This window comes from Primulina tabacum, chromosome 2 (genome assembly GCF_025594145.1).
Source record: "Primulina tabacum isolate GXHZ01 chromosome 2, ASM2559414v2, whole genome shotgun sequence".
Lineage (NCBI taxonomy): Eukaryota > Viridiplantae > Streptophyta > Magnoliopsida > Lamiales > Gesneriaceae > Primulina > Primulina tabacum.
The window spans coordinates 11,356,211-11,377,501 of record NC_134551.1 but is presented as its reverse complement, the minus strand read 5'-3'; the positions used below and the strand labels follow the sequence as shown (position 1 = coordinate 11,377,501).

Sequence of the window (21,291 nt, the reverse complement as noted above, 5' to 3'; positions counted from 1 at the left end):
AGTGATAAATAGAACTAAGTTGTTATTCTGCTGAAATCCTCACAAAGCTTTCTGTTCATATTCAAATATTTCAAACGCTCACACTTAGCGTATATATTCATAGCATTCAAGGGCTATACATTGAGCTTAAAAGCACAAATATATATCTTTGTATTATTTGATCTAAAGAGATCAGTTGTGCTAAGTAGTTTCAGATCAGTTGAGAACTGATAAACTGTATTGAAACTAAGAGTTTCAGTTTGACATTGTTAAGTCCAAAACTGAAGGGGGTCTGTACAAGTCTTGTATTGATCAAAGTCTTTTAGTGAATATCCTATCTTATAGATAGAAGGGGTGGCGCATGAGTGTTTGAAATCTCCTAACATCCATATATCTTGTGTATCTTAGTTTCACTTATATTCTATCCGTCAGTCAGTTTATTTCCGCACTTTCATAGTTAACTGATTGATATTGACATAACAAAATTCCAGAGTTTAGTTTATCACTAAACTGACTCATTATTCAAAAATGTGATATAATTACTTAGTGTTTATTCAACCTCCTTCTAAACACAGTTTCACCTACCAACCGATCCCATCACCAATAATCCCTTCAAATGAAATTATAGAATAACTCAGATGTCAAAATTAATGAGATTGATCGTCCTGAAGATATAGTGACGAAAATAATAAAAAAATCCTAGAAGAGATTAGGTGTGAAACATCTGAAATAAATTGATGTCATGCAAGACCATATCATAGTTTACTCGAAAATAAATCTAAAATACTTCTTAACCATTGTCTATCTATAAATTCAAAAGATTTTTTACCTGAAAACCAAAAAATAATCGAGGAGAGCTTAATTTTCTACCCCACATTTGAAAACCATTCACCCACAATAAATTTCTCGTTCCCCTTGTTAAATTTAAAATAAAAATAAAAAACAATTATAGATACAAATAACAACAATAACTAAAGTGGGGTAGAGCTTAAGTAAAAGTTGAAAAAAAAAAAGAAAAAAAATTAATGGAGTGAGGAAAGAAAACAGAATCTCAGATTGCACGTTTCGCCATTCAATTCGCCTTCAATTTGTTATTCGGTGCACTCATTACGTGCTAGGACGATTCGTATTATTTTACCAAAATCAATTGGAAATCCAAATTTCTATATTTATTAATTATATTAAAATATATATATATATATATATATATATATATGACCCGGAGTTCCCCAAGATTCTCTTCCTTTATATCCCTGAACAATCCCTGGTCAATTCCCTGCAACGTCCATCCACACTGGCCCCAACCCTTCAATTTTCCAAGGGCAGTAATCCGCGAAGATTCAATCTTTCTTCGCCTTTGGATTTGCAGAAGGGTCGCTTTCATCCTCACATACCAGCGAGTTTAATCGACACCACGATGATTCCTGTCCCAGATTCTTTTGCGCGTATTTGATTATAAATTATTGAATTGGGTTGAAAAGGAAGTACTTTAACGTGCATGTGTATCAGTGGGCGTATACTCCCGAAATTGAATAGTTTATCCTTATTCGGGGAAAAAGATTGAATCTTTGGCCACCCAATTGAGAAATATTTGTGGGTTGAAATGGGTTTTCTTGGTGATGCACAGAAAGATTGTAGTGATGGTGGAGGAAAGTGTGTTTCTGGGAGTTTAAAATGTCTCGTGAGGAGAAAACAGGTTGATTGTTCTCATTCGAAGTCATCTCCCTCCGGAAGTGGTCATAGTCAATTGGCCAAGGCTTTGACTGTATCTCATCTCATTGCCATCGGTAAGATCATTTTCTATAATCATCTTTTGGTCCACTTTCTTACATATTATTCTGGATTTTGAGGTGTCTGGGCTTGTGCCGTTGGTTCGAGCTGTATTTGATGGTTGTATTTTGAGGTGTTTCTGCAGTTGGTTTTCTTCTCATCCATCAGTTTCACGTTTGATTTCTGGTAGTATGCTCGTGTAGTTTAATATTTTCATTTGTTGTATGAAGAAGGGAGAGTTTTGTTTCTGTGCTTCTCAACTGTAATCCATTTTCTTTGCTTGGAATGCGTTAGATTGCGTTCCTGAAGTCTAGTGGTTATGTTTTAATGATATTTATGTTTTTGGTAATTAGATTTTGCTCTTCTAATGTTTCATTAATTTGCTGTAAGTGTAAGGAGACTTTTAATTATGCGCTTCAGCTTTCTATCCATTTTCTTTTTTTGAAATTGGTTAAATTAATCTCCTAAGTTTATTGCTTCTGATGATAATTTAATATATTTACTGTTCTAGTGATTACACATGAACCCTGTCATCGAATTATGTTAGGAGTGCAGTAATGTGAATAGTGGACTGATTTTTGTGATCTGAATCTCTTTTCGTCATATTTTGTAGGAGTTGGTGCAACAATTGGTGCTGGGGTTTATATTCTTGTTGGCACCGTCGCTAGGGAGCGTTCGGGGCCAGCACTTACCTTTTCCTTTCTTATAGCGGGAATAGCAGCTGCCCTTTCTGCTTTCTGTTATGCCGAGCTAGCAAGTCGATGCCCCTCTGCTGGAAGTGCATATCATTATTCTTATATTTGCATTGGAGAGTGGTAAACTCCGTTTAAAATCTGTCTCACCACAGTTTGAATAATGTCTACTTTTTGAATTCAACTGTGATTTTAAACTATACCATCTCTACTTTCGCCAGAGAATATTTTTTCTTTCGTTGCATTAGATTTCCTTTTACTATTTCAATCATATCGAGTGTGAACTATTTCATGGTAACGGGGCTGCAGTATTTTCTGCAATTACTTGTCGTTTCCTTAAGAAATATATTGTTTGTTGTACTTGTTTGTATTCCTCTATATGATTTGAGGACTGACTTCTTTGGGAACAAAACCCGTCCACTGCAAGCCTTCATTTATTAGTTTATTGCAAACAATTTGACTGATAAGTATGCTGTTGGGTTGTTGATTTTAACACTTTTTTTGTTTCAAGCAGTGTTGCTTGGTTGGTTGGTTGGGCATTGATATTAGAATACACCATTGGAGGTTCGGCTGTTGCTCGTGGCATATCCCCTAATCTGGTGTGGTACATCTGCATGTCTTTAAGGTTTTTGGATTAGTATTTGATGGCGACTCTGTTTTATTTTATCACTTATTTTCTGCAACAGGCCATGCTTTTTGGAGGTCCAAATAGTCTCCCTTCTTTTCTAGCTCGCCAGACTCTTCCTTGGCTTGATATTGTGGTTGATCCATGTGCAACAATCCTAATTTTTGTGGTCACAGGGCTTTTGTGTGTGGGAATCAAGGAGGTCTCTTTATGATATTACTGCTTCATTGCATTGGGCTTTCCCCCCCTGAAGTTTTTGGATTTCTAAATTAGTATGCAAAATAAAATGTGGTTTTTATGCAGAGTACATTTGTCCAAGGAATCGTAACTTTAGCAAATATATGTGCCATGATCTTTGTCATTATAGCTGGTGGATATTTAGGCATTAAGAGTGGATGGCCTGGCTATGAACTTTCCACTGGGTAATCTTTTTTATATTCGTTTGCGATTTGCATTTCTGTATTTATGTTCAATTGATTTATTATCTCTCCCAGATGTATGAAACTGTTCTGTATTTATGTTCAATTGATTTATTATCTCTCCCAGATGTATGAAACTGTTCGCCAATGTTCCATTTTCGTTTAGATATTTACCCTTTGGGGCTGATGGGATGCTTGCTGGTGCTTCAACAGTATTTTTTGCATATATAGGATTTGATGCGGTCGCTAGTACGGCAGAAGAGGTATATACTAATATCAATTTGAATTGGTTGAATTTAAAATAGTCGAAATATAATGAACAGAAATCACAACACAAAGAGGATCAACGTGTTTGGGTATTGAAACTTACGTTTATGACACAATGCACGGAGGGCTAAAATTCTTATTAGTCTCTCTTTGTTACAAAAGTAATCATCTCCCCTTTATGTCAGTGAAAATATCTTTGAATAAATATGGTAGGTCAGTAGGGAATATTCTTTTAACTAAATCCCACTGTGTTATTTGATTTATAGTAGTATCATCCTGACAAGAAAGCTTGGCCATAATTTTGCTTCCCACTGCAGGTGAAAAACCCTCAACGGGACTTACCACTGGGCATTGGTTTATCATTATCCTTATGTTGCATGCTGTATATGCTAGTTTCTGCGATCATAGTTGGTCTAGTACCCTATTACGCAATGGATCCTGACACTCCCATTTCCTCAGCCTTTGCTAGCCATGGAGTTAAGTGGGCAGCGTAAGTTGTTTATGTCTTTGTTATCTTGTTTATATTAGTTTTTAGGCTTAGTTTTCGTCTTATCATCTCCATTTGTAATTATTATTTATTTACTTGAAATGCAGTTATATTGTAGCTGTTGGAGCTTGTACTGCTCTTTGTTCAACGTTGATGGGGTCTATCCTGCCACAGGTAATAAATTTTCTTTTGTTTTAAACGAATGTTAACTCTCTACAAAAACGTTTTGCTTTCTTTTTACGGAAAGAGTCCTATCCTTCTTTTTGAGAAAATTGTGGTATTTATGAATTCACCTTGCAATCGAAAGGTTTCTGACTGAAATGACTGGTCAATAGAAACTAAAGTTGAATTTGTTAGATAAAGTTTCTCTTTCTGACTCGTAACATATGAAATATAAGAACCTATTTGTGTATGTCAGCCACGAATTCTATTGGCAATGGCTAGAGATGGACTGCTGCCGTCTTTTTTTTCAGATGTCAATAAAAGCACTCAAGTCCCTGTGAAAGGCACCGTAGTAACCGGTTTACTTGCTGGAGGCTTGGCATTCTTCATGGATGTAGACCAGTTATCGGGAATGGTATGCGCCTTTGTTACTCGGCAGAAAACTTCATTTGAACCAAACTGGCTCATCAAATTCTCTTCTTGTTTCCTATTTTCGACTGAAATTTTTACAAGGTCCTGATTACTGAAGGTTACCTGCAGGTTAGTGTTGGCACACTTCTTGCATTTACAATGGTGGCAATCTCGGTGCTGATACTGAGATATGTTCCACCAGATGAGGTTCCTCTTCCGGCACATTTTCAGGAAGCAATAGATTCAGTTTCACTGCGTTACAGCAACAGTGGTAGTCCTGGAAACACCGATGTGGAGAACACAAAAGGTCACGGTATATCTCTGGAGAGCAGTGTTCCACTTTTAGCAGAGAAAGAAACCGTTGTTGAATATCCTCTGGTAGAGAAAGCAGCAAGGAAATTCAACTGTAAGTTTTATCCTATGCTAGAATCAACATAATTCTTCATGGGCATTTTGGGAAAGTTGTTGCCAACCCTCCCAGCACCTAGGATTGTGAGATGAGTCTTGTTGGCTCATGAGGCTGTCGAGCCGGATCGTATCAAGTAGAATTGTGTATTAAGATTTTCCAAGTTCAAGTTCGAACTCCATATTAGTTATTCATTAGCTTGGGAGCCAGCTCACAAGCTTAGAGTTATCTTGATCTTGACTTTACTAAACCCAAGAGAGAAGGCCGGAGCTTGAGCTCCAGCTTCTTTATTTTTAGCTGGAACTTAATTTCTTTTTAATTGAGCTCGATTTCAATTTGAACTCATTTACAACTATACTGAGGTCCATGAGACCGATGAACAAGATAGCTGCTTCGGAATCAATTGGGTGCTTCATATTCCTTCATTCCAATCTATTGATTTATTCAACGTGATTGTCTAGGTGATGATTCATTTTTCCTTCTATTTGTTGCAGTTATTTTGAGTGAAGGAAATCGTAGGCAGATTGCTGGTTGGTCGATCTTGCTTACATGTGTTGGTGTCCTGGTTCTAACTTCAGCAGCTTCAAGCATGAGCCTTAACAGGTGTGCTTAAGTTTTAAGAATCATCATTGTCTTTACCTTCTAATGCTTTGTATAAACATTACTAAACCGATATATTTAATTTTTATCAGCTCTCTTCGTTATGCACTTTGTGGGGTTGGTGGTTTTCTTCTTCTGTCTGGCCTGGTATCACTCACCTGTGTGGATCAAGATGATGCAAGGCATAGTTTTGGGGACGCTGGAGGTATTTTGGCATATGCAAATGAGTGTTTATTTTATCTACTTCTCTAGAGCTTTAACCAGAGTGGCATTTCTCCTGAAAATTATCATTGCATACGCCTCTCCATCCCTTGAGATTATGAAAAGATCATATAGAACCCTGAAATGCTAACTATTAGAACTTAGTGGATACAGGGGTGAACCTAAAGTAACAAGAGGTGGGATTTCCCTCAACATGAAAAACTTGATATTTTATGTACAATATTTTTTAGAAAATTAAATTTGCCTCTCCCCTCAATTACATAAGACATTCAGTTTCCCGTGTGGAGTTATCCATGGGGAGAAGAGTGCAAAGTCATGTGCATAATTTTATTGACATATTGTTATCAATTGAGATGTAGTGCTATACTATTTGTGTTATTTTAAAATATCATTTTAAGTCGATGTGCATCTGTAAATGAAATACTTGTCTGTTGTCTCTCAGGTTTCATTTGCCCGTTCATTCCACTGCTACCTATTATCTCCATACTCATCAATGTCTACTTATTAATTAACCTTGGGTAAGTATCTGTCAATTTCTCAGCAGTTGAGCGCAAATTCCCTCCCAAGTTTTTCATCATATAAGCTTAAAGAATCAATTACTTCATGTCATAATCTTCAGGAAAAAAAACTTGTTTGGGAGCAACAATTGCATTTCCTGACCTATGTCACTGCCGATGTAGCCCAACGAATTGAAACATAACTTTTGAGTTTATAAAACATTTGAATATCATTGTTAGAGACAGTTGTAGTTTTTAGTATAATAACAATCTCTTGATTAATTTGATTTTAACGGCATTTATCTGCATTCAAGATCTGGTACTTGGATCCGTGTTTCAATATGGCTGGTGGTAGGAGTATTTATCTACATTTTATATGGCCGGAAGCACAGCTCCTTGCAGAATGCAGTTTATGTCCCTGCAACTCGGGTCAATGAAATATACGAGACTTCTTGCAACTCTGCAGTAGCTTGACACCATTTACCACTAAAGCTACGGATTCATTACAATTCTGTAATTTTTCCGATATCCGAGGTATATTAGGATTTGACGCTGGATTTCTTGGATATACAAGATTTTGTCCAGTGTTTTACATCTCAGAAACACTGCGTATTCCACAGATATGGTATTTGGCATATCATTGCATGATATGATCTCAGGTTCCTTTGTAACATAGTGATTAATACGTAGTCGAATCAAATGTGGGAGAAGATAGCTTGAAGAAAATGGATTGAGAAGAATGATGCTTATGCGTTTGTACATATGTATTCTTGTTTGAATTATTTGGTTGGAGATATTGTATTAAGATTGTACATATGTATATGGTCATGGACCATGAGACTTATTTAGTAGTTTTTGATAAACATGATTGAGTCAAATAAATTTAGCAAGAAATCTAACTTTAATTTGGGCAAAAATATTTTATTTTCGAGTTTAAGCTCATTTATGTGAATTAATTTTTTTTTGATATATTTTTTAACATAAAAATTTGTTATTGAGCACCAGAAAGAAATTTTTTTTAAAAAATGAACTATAATAACATTAATTTGGGAAGTCCCGAGATACAATGTTTACAAGCCACAAGGGTAGATCGTCATTAACACAATTAATGGAGCTATTACAAGATAAAGCTTTGCGAGCTAAAATGTGAGCCACTTCGACGGTCTTTCGTCGCACATGTTTGATGGAATAAAAATTTGGAAGCTCTAACATTGATTGGATTTTCAAGACAAGAACCCCAACAGATTCAAGATCTTCTACGTGTGAAAGGACCATCCTAACAAGTTCCAATGATTCAGAAAATATACAAACATTTAAGTTTGTATTGATTTGGTTGATTTATTTATATTTTTAATGATAACTAAAAAGAATAGATGCTAAGAGAATATAACTAAGTTTCTGTTTTGTATTTTTTTTTCCTTCCATTAAAATCTCCCAAACAAACAAATTTTTTTACATTTCATTCACGAGTATGTCTCTTCTGAAACGGTCTCACGATATTTATATGTGAGATGAGACAACCTTACCGATATTCACAATTAAAAATAATACTCTTACTATAAAAGATAATATTTTTTCATGGATGACACAAATAAAATATATGTCTCACAAAATACGACTTGTGAGACCGTGTTACACAAGTTTTTACCTTCATTTATTCTTTCTTTCAAATCTGAACTCCAAACTAAGTTTATGGGAGAGGCCTTACTAAAATGTAAGGTGAAGCTTTTTTGTTTTACGTAAAATGTTATTATTTTTAAACTTCCTTTCCTATTTTAAACGTGTAAAAAATAATAATTGTTTTAAAATTATTCAAAATAATATCAGTATAATTTTATTTTATTTCTTCACCATATATATGCTTTTTAGTAGTAATTTTTTTCCAATTTAGTTTAGATTATAGAAAATGAATTAAAATATTTAAATTTACACGATACCAATTATTTTTCACATACAACTATGTTCAAAAACTGCTACTATCGTGAAGGGGCAAATAATTCATGTTAAAATATCAAAAATTTTGGAATTAATAAATAATATCTAACATGTCTTAAAAATAACATTATTAATGCTAAAATCTATAACAAAAAATATCTAAAAGTTAATATATTAATTGTCCAAACTGAAACGTCTACTACTTTTAAACTTTAAAACACTACTAAAATTTTGTTTTTTTTAATTATAAAAGTCGACATTTGCAATTTAAAACACGCAACATTACCAAAATCCAAAAATTAATTTAACATTTAAAATCTCAAGTGCACAAAAATTCCTAAATCGTCGATTAACAAAAATCCTACGTCAACCTTTAACATGATCAAAACTAACTTCAAAATAAAGCATACAAGTCTCTAATTAAATCGTTCTCAAAATCTTTATTTCAAAACTTCAACTATCAAGCTAATGCGGAAAATAATGTCTATCGGGAGTGTACTGTCGGACTCGATCCATTCAAGCTTCAGCGCCTCCCTCAATCTCATCATCACCTGCAACCGTTCATACCTAATGAGTCTAATGACTCAGCACGTCTAAACATGAATAAAAAATAATAAATATACATGCACAAGCATTAAAATCATACTTATAATTATAATAATCTAGCGTAAATTTGTAAGCATGAATTAATCATAAATTGTCAAATCTAAAGCTTTCTATCATTTATCATTTTGGGTGAAGTTTGATTCTTAAAAGTGACTAGCTGTATCGTATGGTCGACTAATCAGTCTTAGTTCACCATTGCGCATGGGGACGGGCACTAGGCACCGCCGTAAATGGAAAAACGATCGTTGGGCTCCATCTGGGACCTTCTCCCGTAAACGGGCATCTTCTGGGGCCTTCTCCCTCACGATATTTCCAATAATCATATATCATATCATATTTGTCACTATTTTTCTTTCCTTTTTATTCATACAATATCATATCCTTTCCACATTTGTAAAATATCGTTTTTAACAGTAAAAAATGTAGAGCTTTAGCATAAATCATAAAATCCAATATTTTCGTCATAAACGTTTAAAATATCATTTAGCATGCGTTATGATTCTTCGGGACAATGCCAACCCTTTTTGTACTACCCAGGTATAAAATGACCGTTTTGACCCTGGACCCAAAAATTCCCGGTTTTGATGTTTTCTTACTTTTGTTAACTCGAGGCTATCGTGAATAATTATATAAGCTTAAATTTGACTTCTAATATTTTTGTTTAACGTAAACTCGGGATTTTTGATTTAATTCCTTAATTACTAAACAGTGAAACGTTTAAATCACGAATTAATTCAAAACTTAATATTTTCTTCCCAAACTTTAAACAAAAAATTTTCATTCCTAAAATACCCCCGTTAGACACGAACCACAACCCGTGAACCATGGTTCGAGTCCTTACTCCTCCCCTTAGCCCAAAACCGAGCCCTAAACCCTAAGACAATCCCTCACCTATGCGACTCGAGCCACCTTGGACCAAACTATTCTCGGACCCTCCTGGGCCCTAACCAACCTAGCCTAGACCAGCAGCGAGCCAGCCCAAGCCCCTGCCAAACTCGCGAGCCTTATCTTCCCTTCTCCAAGTCGCGGTCCCAATCTACTCGGGCCACCATGAACCCTGGCTGCACCAGGCCCTGTCCCGACCCTTAGCCATCTTTCATAGACCCTACTGGACCAGCCTAGCCTGCCCCAACTGAGCCACACGCCTCCCACAAAGATACAACAGCTGCAAGCTTCCTCCAAGCCGAGAGCCCTAGTGCCTCGTGTTTCCTTGTGCAACCTAAAGTCCAGTCATGCTAGGACTCTTCCTAGCTACGTCTCTGAGCAGCACACCCAGCCCTGGACTAGCCCTGGTGCGTTTCCCTCATGGTCGTGGCCTTCACCCAAGAGAAACCCTAAAAAACCCTAGCACTCTACCCTTCACCATGTACGGCCCCTTATTGTTCACGTCCAGCCTCCATCTACTCCCTAAATGTCCTTTTTCCCGTCTCTTAGACACTTCTTTATTGCAGCGTGTCCTTAGACTTCATAACGTGTTTCAAACAAGCGTAAAATTTCAAAACTTTGAAAATAATCATCAAAACGTTAAGCGATTCGTATTCAAATATTTTTCATGCTAAACTACGAAAAACATGTATATTATGATTTGAATGGTGCATCAAAATAGTTTAGAAGTGTGTCTTTGCATTTAAAAGGCTCGAATATGCGATCGTTGGCGTGAGTTGCGAAGGTAGACGAACGATCTTGGAGTTTTGCTCTTGAAATTTTCGATTTTTGTGTGTGTGAAGTGTATGAAATTTCGGCTACTATGGAGGCTTAGAACCATAGGTTTCCTTTTTATAAATTTCGAAAATTGCATGTTAATGAGTTAAGATTTTTGGCCTTTGTATTTAGGAGAAACTGGCATACTAATCTTAGGTAAATTAGGTCCAATAACACCTATTTGATTGAAAAATAAAAGTTTACCAAAAATACTTTTCAAAAATAATATGTTTAGTCCTTTACAAGTCTCTCATTTGTCCAAAATCGGCTTCCCGGATAAAATCGAGATTGTCTCGTAGAATAATTTGAACTCTATCATTTTTAAAAAAAATTTAATCATATTTAATCACCTTAATAAGCCTAAAAAATATTTATCGAAAAATATTTTATCTTTGGTCGTCCCCGATCTCCTTCCCCCAGACTATTATCGGATATTCGGATAAAATATTTAATTTTTATGAAATCATGCAATTAGACCTTCAATCATATAATATACATCAAGTAAGCATTTAAAATAAATTAAATAAAACATTTAAGCAATTTAAATCATTTGCATGCATGTGATTTACGTGTATTGATTTTGTTCGAGCGTTATACCCGAACAATCAGAAAATATCCAAAGCAACAAAAATCCAATTTGATGATAATTTAATTTTAGCATAAAAAATTCTGAAGCACAAATTACTCAAAAAAACTTAAGAGTATATGTGTCAAAAAAAATTAAAGGTGCCAAAAAAAATTCAGTTCAAGCTTAACTTTCATCGAGACTAGGAATGGATTTAACATATACGAGAAGTTGAGTGACTCCAAAACAAAGATAAACTCTTGAAATTTTTGGTTCAAACTCGAGTAGCAACACATGAAACATTTTTTTTAATGTATTGGTAGCTCATACTCCAAGAATACCTTCAATTGGACTTTTTAGATAGCTTTTCCCAACATATATTCACAATTTTATTTTTCTCAATCACCTAAGAAAATATTCCATTGAATTTTTTTTGTTAGTTTTTTCCATTTAATTTTTTTTCTTATTTTCTCCATTTCAACTTCCTTCTCATTTTGATATATTTTTAAAATCAACACTTCTTTCAAAAACTCAAAATTAATTCAAAAATTGGCCAAGACTAAATCTTGAGTCACCAGAAATTCATACAATTTATCTATGTCAAGGGTACCTATTCACAATCCTAACAGTATGTATCACCACACAGCTTAGCCCAATTCAACTGAGAATATATTTTTAAATTTATAAACTCAAATACTCAAAATGCAACGATTGTATCATCAAGAAGAAATTTATATGACACATATACCCAAGGCTTTTCTAAGTGTTTCAAACTTCACATAATCAAGTGCCTTAGTGAGTATGTCCTCATTGCTTTTCTGGATCACCATGCTCCAGAACTATCGTTTTACATTCAACAAGATCACGCATGAAATAGTGTCGTATGTCAATGTGCTTCGTTTTAAAATATTGTACTAAGTTTCTAGAGATATATATGGCACTTATGTTGTTATCCCAGTAAACAACTAAGACATCTTGCACAATACCATAATCCTCAAACATTTGCTTCATCCATAGTAATTAGGTACAACAATTTCCAGTAGCAATATATTCAGCCTCGGTTGTTGACAGAGGAATGGAGTTTTGTTTCTTCTTGTGCCAAGAAACCAAGTTGCATCCTTACATAAAAACATCCACCAGTTGTGTTTTTTTGTCACTTGAATTTCTGCCTAATTTGCGTCACTGAAACCTACAAGACAAGTATTAATATTATTAGAAAACCATATTCCCATGACTTGTCATACCATTTATGTACCAGACGATTCATTTCACAGCTTTCAGATGAGACTCCTTCGGGTTTTCTTGATACCTAGCACACACACATACATAAAAAAACATATGTCATGTTTACTTGCAGTGAGATAGAGTAAACTCTGAATCATGCTACTAAACAATTTAGAATCAACAAAAACTCCATCCTCCTACATAAATGACTTAGACATTAATGCATAAGTTTCCATGACTTTTTCTGGCTCTAGTTCATTCAAATCATCTTCATCTAAGTCGTTTTTTGTATAAGGTCTAAAAAATTTAAAATCAACATAAACTCCATCCTCCAACGAAAATGACTTATACATTAATGCATAACTTTGTTGGATCTCATTTTTCTCGTGCCCAAAACGCAGCGGAAGTTTAAGAATTTTATTTTATTTTGACAATCAAAATATGTTAATGTTTGGGCACTTGTATGGATTTAAGAATAAACATACATAGGAAGTAAATCGTTATACCTTTGGTGATTAAATCACTTGGCTCCAACTAATCTGGTATTACGGATCTAGCTCTTGATGAATCCCTATGAACTTTCTTCAAAATCTCCTTTGTTTATTCTTCTAATTAGGTCCACGACTAGATGATTTGATCCTCTTCTAAATTGCACTGGAAAATTTAGAAAGATTTTACGTTAGAGATAAAAGTTTGAGAGACGGCTCAAACTTTTCCCAAGGAGAAGTGGCCGAATTTTTGGAATTGGAGGAGAAGGAATTTTCGAAAATTCCAAGGTATGGAGACTAGGGTTTTCAAAAATTGTGAATGAATTATTTTAAACTCTAAGCCTAATACAAATATATATAAGCTTAGGGTCCATTAATTAAATTAAATACTTAATGTGCTTAATCAATTAATTATTCTAGTTCAACTAGTTTAATTAATTAATTAATCTTTTAAAGTTCAATTAAGAACCTTAATAATATGTATGTTGGTCTTGTACTCCTACAAGCCCATTATACATATACTCATTACATTTAATTTAATCCCCTTATAAATTCAACATTTGAATTTAATATTTAAATTATAAATTCAACTCCTTGAATTTATCACCTCCAAAATTTAATATTTAATAAACTCAACTTTTGAGCTTAATAAATTAAATCCTCAAATTTTATAAATTCAACTCCTTGAATTTATTTTCTCAAAATTTAATTATCATAAATTCAACTTCTTGAATTTACTATCTTATAAATTCAACTCCTTGAATTTATTTTCTCAAAATTCAATTATCATAAATTCAACTCCTTGAATTTACTATATCATAATATAAATTCAACTCCTTGAATTTATTCTCTCAACGGGAACAAACGATTCAGTGCTTGTGTGACCCTCAATGGTTCAGGGATACAACTAGCCTTGGGTTCACAACTCTTTGTGATTCAGAATAATATTTATTCTTATTCGGGCTTACCCTAGTTAGCCTCATTCTTTTCATCAACACATTGATTAAGAATGTCAGAACTCATTTCTGATTGCATCCATCGGATCATGGTAAGAGCGTCTAGTAGCATCGCCCCATGATCCCCTAGGTATCACTGATAGTGCCTGCAAGAACCAGTCGATTATGATTAACGTACAGTACGGTCCTTTCATCTCATATATCCCGATCGAATCTACAACCAATGGTTCATCGAGGGTTGCATAATAATTCGATAGCTATGTGATAACTATAAATAGTGGCATCGCATGTACGGTTGGAGAACTCCTTCTCTAACGTACATCTCATACTCTGGCCAGAGATTCCACGCACTATAATTTCATCAGATCACATACGATATCCACACCCGCAGGTGAGCGGTGAATCCCCGACTAAAATGCACTGGCTCCTATATGTGTCGCAACTGTACCCAACCTCTCCACCTGATGACTCTTCTGGAGCCGGTAAACGAGTCAAATCACAGCCCTAGCATATAGAGCCTCAGTGCTGTCCCGGGTCGTAAGGACTAATGGTGTACAATCATAACCACAGACTTATCCTCTCGATGAATGATAACCACTTGGAAAGTTCGAGGGAGGGTTGTTCGGTATAATCATCATATGACTACCCATCTGCATGTTTGGACATTTCTATGCCCTTACCAAGAAACGCAGTACACAACATCACAGATGCTAGTCTCGAGCTCAAGCGGCCTTTATCCTTATTTTAGGCGGTTGAATCGACTAGGAACGGATTTAGAATATGCATTGTTTACAAATGAGTTTCAACATCGAATTACGATTCATTTGTATTAAAGCATAATCAAGGACTTTATCTATGCTGATTGCATGGTATACAGATAAAGTAAAACAAGACCATGAAAAGTTAAATTATATTAAAATAAAGATTGTTTATTACACTTGAGTCAATAAATTCCCTAGCCAACGGTTGACTTGCAGGGCATCTAGTCTAACAATCTCCCACTTGCCCTAGAGCCAACTACCCATAACTTTAATCCCATTGCTTCGCGATGCTTATCAAACAATGGTCCTGGCAAGGGCTTTGTAAGTGGATCAGCAACATCATCTGCAGAGAGGACTCTTTCAACTGATATGTCTCATCTTCCCACAATCTCCCGTATGATGTGGAACTTCCTCAGTACATGTTTGGATCGCTGATGAGACCTTGGTTTCTTTGCTTGTGCAATGGCACCAGTGTTGTCCCAGTACAACGGGACTGGATCAACTCCATTAGGAATAACGCCCAACTCTTGGACAAAATTACTCATCCAAACTACCTCTTTCGCTGCATTAGATGCAGCAATGTATTCAGCTTTAGTGGTGGAATCCGTAACGATGTCTTACTTGGAACTTTTCCAAGAGACAGCCGCACCATTAAGCATGAATACAAAGCCAGAGGTCGATTTCGAATCATCTGCGTCACATTGGAAGCTAGAATCAGTGTAGGCTTCCAATTTAAATTCTCCACCCCATAGAACATGAACAAGTTCTTAGTCCTTCTCAAGTACTTAAGAATATCTTTCACAGCCTTCCAATGCATTGGACTAGGGTTCGCCTGATATCTGCTTGTAACTCTCAGAGCGTTAGCAACATCGGAACGTGTCGATATCATACCATACATGATACTACCAATGGCTGAAGCATATGGAATACGTGTCATCATCTCTATCTCTTCATCAGTTTTGGGACACATAGCTTTGGATAGAGTAACACCATGACACATTGGTAAGTATCTTCTCTTGGACTCTTCCATAGAGAATTGCTTCAGAATGGTATCGATATAAGTGTCTTGGGTGAGCCCCAGCATCCTCTTGATCTATCTTTATAGATTTGTATTTCCAATACATATGATGTTTCAGCCATGTCTTTCATGGAGAATATACTTGCTAACCATACTTTAGTTGATTGTATTAATCCTACATTATTCCCAATGAGCAGGATATCATCAACATAAAGTATTAGGAATGTCACTGCACTCCCACTAATTTTCTTGTACACACATGGTTCATCAGGATTCTTAGCAAAACCAAACTTTTTGATAGTGGTATCAAATCTGAGGTTCCAACTCCTTGACGTCTGCTTGAGGCCATATATTGATATCTGAAGTTTGCATACATTATGCTCACTTCCCACTGATGTGTATCCCTCGGGTTGAGACATATCAATTTCTTCTTTGATGTCTCCATTGAGGAATCCAGTCTTTACATCCATTTGTCATATCTCATAGTCATACCATGCTGCTATGGCTAGTAGTATTCTAATGGACTTAAACATAGCAACTTGTGAAAAAATTTTCTCATAGACAACTCCTTGCCTTTGAGTATAACCTTTTTCAACAGTCTTACTTTGAAGGTCACTACCTTCCCATCCGCCCCAAGCTTTCTTTTGTAGATCCATTTGCATCATATGGGAACGATTCCTTCAGGTGGATCCACCAATGTCCAGACTTGGTTTGAATACATAGAGTCCATTTCAGAATGCATGGCTTCAAACCATTTGGTTGAATCAGTATCAGATATTGCTTCTTTGAAATTCATTGGATCACATCCAACACAATGCTCATCACGGCTTTGTTCATGAAGAAGCGTATATCTTGCAGGTGGTCTAATAACCCTATCAGACCTTCTAGGAGCTTGTACTTCAACTACTGGTTCTTGGGAAATGGGTTCAACTTCTACAGTTGGGGGAGTATCTTGAATTTCTTCAAGTTCTATCATCTTGCCTTTTCTATCTAATAGAAATTCATTTTCCAAAAATGTGGAATTTCTTGAAACAAACACTTTTGCTTCATTGGGATGATAGAAATGATATCCAACATAATTCTTTGGATATCCTACAAAGTAGCACAAAGTGGATCTACTATCCAATTTGTCTCCCACTGTCTGCTTCACGTAAGCAGGATATCCTCATATTCTCATGTATGAATATTTGAGAGTTTTTCCCATCCATATCTCATATAATGTTTTATCCACTGCTCTAGTATGGACATTATTCAACAACATTGTCGCAGTTTCAAGCGCAAAGCCCCAAAACTTTGTAGGCAATTCAGTGAATCCCATCATAGATCGAACCATGTCCATCAAGGTTCGATTACGACGTTCAGAGACACCATTCAATTGTGGTGTTGCTGGTGGAGTCCACTGTGAGAGAATCTCATTCTCTTTTAGATAACGCGAAAATTCAGCACTCAAGTATTCTCCATCTCGATCAGATCGAAGTGTCTTAATACTCCTTTCTAGCTGTTTTCCTATTTCGGATCTGAATTCTTTGAACCTTTCAAATGCTTCAGATTTGTGTGTCATAAACATACCCATACCTCGAATGGTCATCAGTAAAGGTAATGAAGTAGGATTGCTCATATTTTGTGCTAACACTTAGCGGGCCACAAATGTCTGTGTGGATCAAATCCAATAAACCATGCGCACGTTCCACGTTTCTATTGAATGGAGTCTTTGTCATTTTTCCTTTTAGACAGGAATTACAAGTAGGTAGAGAATTTATATCTGACAAGTTAAACATGCCTTCTCCCACTAGTTTGTGCATCATATTTTGGGAAATGTGACATAGTCTAGCGTGCCATATTTTTGTGGGATTTGGATCATCTAACTTTCTTTTGTTTGTTGTTGAAATCATGTTTACTTGGACATTCACTTATCATTTCCAGAACATTTCTGGCACATATAATTTCTTATGTCCGGACTTCTTGCAGTGAAATAAATATGTTCTGACTTATCTAGCTTTGTAGGCCTTTTAAGTGTCCTTCAGAGTTTGCCTCTTATTGGGTTTGTTTTTCTTGTGAGGGGCAGAACATTTCTTTCCCTTACCTTGTGGGCCATTTTTCGTCTGACGAGAGGCCCATTAAAAAAACAACAATTCCATGTTTTATGGTGATCTCATAAGTTATAAGCATATTGACTAGCTCTTCAAGGCTATCATCTATCTTATTCAAATTGAAGTTCACCATAACCCCGTCAAATAAGGAAGAGTAAGACAACAAATTGATGTTTATCTAGTAATTTGTTAGGAATCACAAATTTCAGACCCACCACATTTTCAATAAGCCCAATCATATGTACACCACGCTCATGGGCCAGAGCCTCATCTTGCATACATGTAGTCATGAGCTCTTTGAAAGTGGTGTGCATCATTGTTTGAGTTTCATGCACCATGCAACTCTTGCACGTGTATTCGAATGTCAGTAGCATTCAACATTTCCTCAAACTGTCCCTACAGTTCATTTGACATAGAAGCAAGCAAATCACACTTTAGCTTGCATACTATGGTCCTACCATTTTGCATGCTTTGTCAATTCAGCAGGACTGACATTAGTGTGTATGTCATTTTCTCCGAATTTAGAACATTTTTTACCACCAGTCTTGAAAATTAGATTCGGTTAGCTTGTTAATAACAAAAATGGATTACGTGACGAAATCAAAAATATACTGACATGGAAACAGAATAATGGTTGCTGATTATTTTAAAATAATTTTAAGATATAAAATATGGATTTTTATTTTATAAATTCCCTCCCACTATTTTGACATTTTCACCACCCTCTGATGAAAAAGGGAAATCGTATTTCCTTAGTGAGCACGTAGAGTCCAATTAGCCAATTATAATCCCGAATAATATCAGCCAATTATAATTTCTAAAAGGTAGAATCCAATTGCATCGCTATGCTACCTCCGCGTGTTTTGCCTCACGTTTAATAAGGACCCAATAATATGACGCATTTTATTTTTGCGTGTCAAACCGACCCATCAATATTGAATTGTAGTAGACGGTCGCCATGAGTTCCCTCAATAATATGAGCCGAAGTCATGGGAGTTTCACTCAATTCACATCATATGTCCGGTGGAAATAACAGCTTTCCGGTGTCCAGGCCTCTCCAATAATATGAGCCAGACACTGTCCGCGGGTAGGGATCAACATGCAACCACGGTTGATGGAAGGCAAGGAAAAATTAAACTCTTTTAATTTTTACTTTTACGGTTTGATATGAATTTTGAATCATATTCAAAATAAGGGATTTTAATTTTAAAATTGTCTCATCATTTTAATTTTTTTTTAAATCGCGTGCCGCGAGTTTTTATGTTTCACGAGTTTGTATGTTTGCCTGATCCATGCAACTATATTATCTAATAATATACATACATGCATACTACTATATATCGCATATATCATAATATGACATTCAACAATAAATAAGGATGATCGATCGCCAACACTATTAGATCCATGTGAGCCATACATGGATCCAGGTCCAAAACCTAGGTGAATGCATGGATGCAAATGCAACTATTACAAGGACTTCCAATATTTTACATGTCTTCATCTTGTTTATCGGGCCCACCATCTTCCAGTCTTGATCTTCCACTATTTCTAATGATTACATTTAAATAGCCATGGCACATAAGGGATACATCTCATGGGGGTGGGAACGGGCCATAAACCAAGCCCACTTTAAAAATATCAAATCTTAACAAAATGAATAAAAACAGTAAAATATCCTAACATACACCTAACATATTGGTCAAGGCTCTTGATCATCCTTCATGCACTTAATATCAAATATTAACATCAATTTAATTAAACAAATTTAATTAATTGATAAATCATATATCTAATAATTTTATCACTAACCACCACAATTATTAAAAATTTAATAAATTAAATAAACTCTTTTATTTAATTTTCAATTAAATCAATAATAATTGATTTATTGTAAAACTCAATGTTGGGGATCGATGTAGAGTTTACAGGGGGGTGAATAAACTCTTTCCTTTACCGATAGATTTTGCAAAGGTTGCTAGAATCCTGTTAGAGATTTTAGCTGTTCTTGTTCAGGATTACGTCCAGCAGATCACAATAATAAGTGCGGAAACAATCCGATGGAGTAGGGTGAAAAACAGTAGCAGTAGGCAATACAACAGTAGTTGTTTCTGGAAGTTCGAAGATAAAATCTTCTACATCTCCCCTTCTTCTGTTTCCAGAAAGTATTACTAAAAGACTTTGGATTTTACAGTACAATACTCGTACACACCCACTTCAGCAGGACTTATCATTTGCCTACTGAAACTCTTAGTAACTCAACACAATATGATTCAATATAACAAGGTTCTAGAAAAGACTCTTTTCCAGTTTACAAACTCTTCTTCAAAAGAATATCGTAAGGTGTTTTACTAGAAGAGATAAAGAAACAACAATACAAAATGATCTCAAAGATCAGATGTAAGATTTTAAGCGTGTACTGCTTTTCTACAATTTGAGCTTGAAGATAACGATTGGTTCGCGGTTTGCTCAAAAATAACGTTGGATAGATAGTATGTTTCTTGATAAAGAATCAGCATTATGTACATCAAATGGGTTCGTTCCATATATAGATAACTTGAATCCAACGTCTATAATCAAGACGACTTCTTTGATTTCTGATAGAAACAGCTTTATTGCCAAAAATAGTTCCTGCAAAAAGGCTTCAGAACAATCAGTCTTGTTCCATACTAAAATAGGTAATGCGTATTAAATGACTTTATCCAGCATTAATGAAGCATTTAATACTCATACTTGGTAAAGTAACGGTAACATTTAATATATGCAGGATAGGTTCTGTTTCTAGTAGTGAGTCAAGTTCTGCTTCTGTTTCCTAAACTGATAAGTACTCGAAGAGTACTGCTTAGTTAAGGCGACAAGAGAACTTCTGTTTTTATAAAGTCTTCTGGTTTCACTTAACGAAATCTACAGGTTTTGACTATCATTACCGCAATTAAATTAAGTCTATCACTCATTTTACCATAAATAATTAAAATCATATTATAATTATTTATTTTACAGGAAAATTATTAATTTTTCAAAAGAAAAATAGAACCAATTTTCAAAAATTTCAATTTTGCCCAAAAGTTTGAAAAATCAGAAAATTGCACCCTAAGCCCAAACAATTCAAGCCCATCATCCAGTACGCTTCTCGAGACGATCCCGGGCAGCCGCCATCGCTGCCCGGCCGCTGCCCGAACGTTTCGGGCAGTGGCGGCACTCCTGTGCACGCAGGGCGGCGCGTGGCGTGCGGACGCTATTGTTAGAGTAGATGCCCTACAAGTCAACGGTTGGCTAGGGAATTTATTGACTCCAGTGTAATAAACAATCTTTATTTTAATATAATTTAAATTTTCATGGTCTTGTTTTTATTTTATTTGTATACCTATGCAATCAGCATAGATAAAGTCCTTGATTATGCTTTAATACAA

The 21,291-nt window shown here is 35.4% G+C and overlaps 1 protein-coding gene across 1 annotated transcript; it reads left to right on the top strand.

The window, feature by feature from the left end:
* Positions 1-1,207: 1,207 nt before the first annotated feature.
* LOC142530364 (cationic amino acid transporter 2, vacuolar-like) lies at positions 1,208-7,442 on the top strand. The gene is made up of 14 exons (XM_075636171.1): positions 1,208-1,766; positions 2,363-2,564; positions 2,956-3,040; positions 3,128-3,268; positions 3,370-3,488; positions 3,652-3,748; positions 4,070-4,242; positions 4,347-4,413; positions 4,658-4,816; positions 4,942-5,218; positions 5,713-5,821; positions 5,911-6,023; positions 6,483-6,558; positions 6,852-7,442. Exons 1-14 carry the CDS (start codon positions 1,583-1,585, stop codon positions 7,009-7,011), a joined length of 1,962 nt encoding a protein of 653 aa, XP_075492286.1. The 5' UTR covers positions 1,208-1,582; the 3' UTR covers positions 7,012-7,442.
* The last annotated feature ends 13,849 nt before the right edge of the window (positions 7,443-21,291 follow it).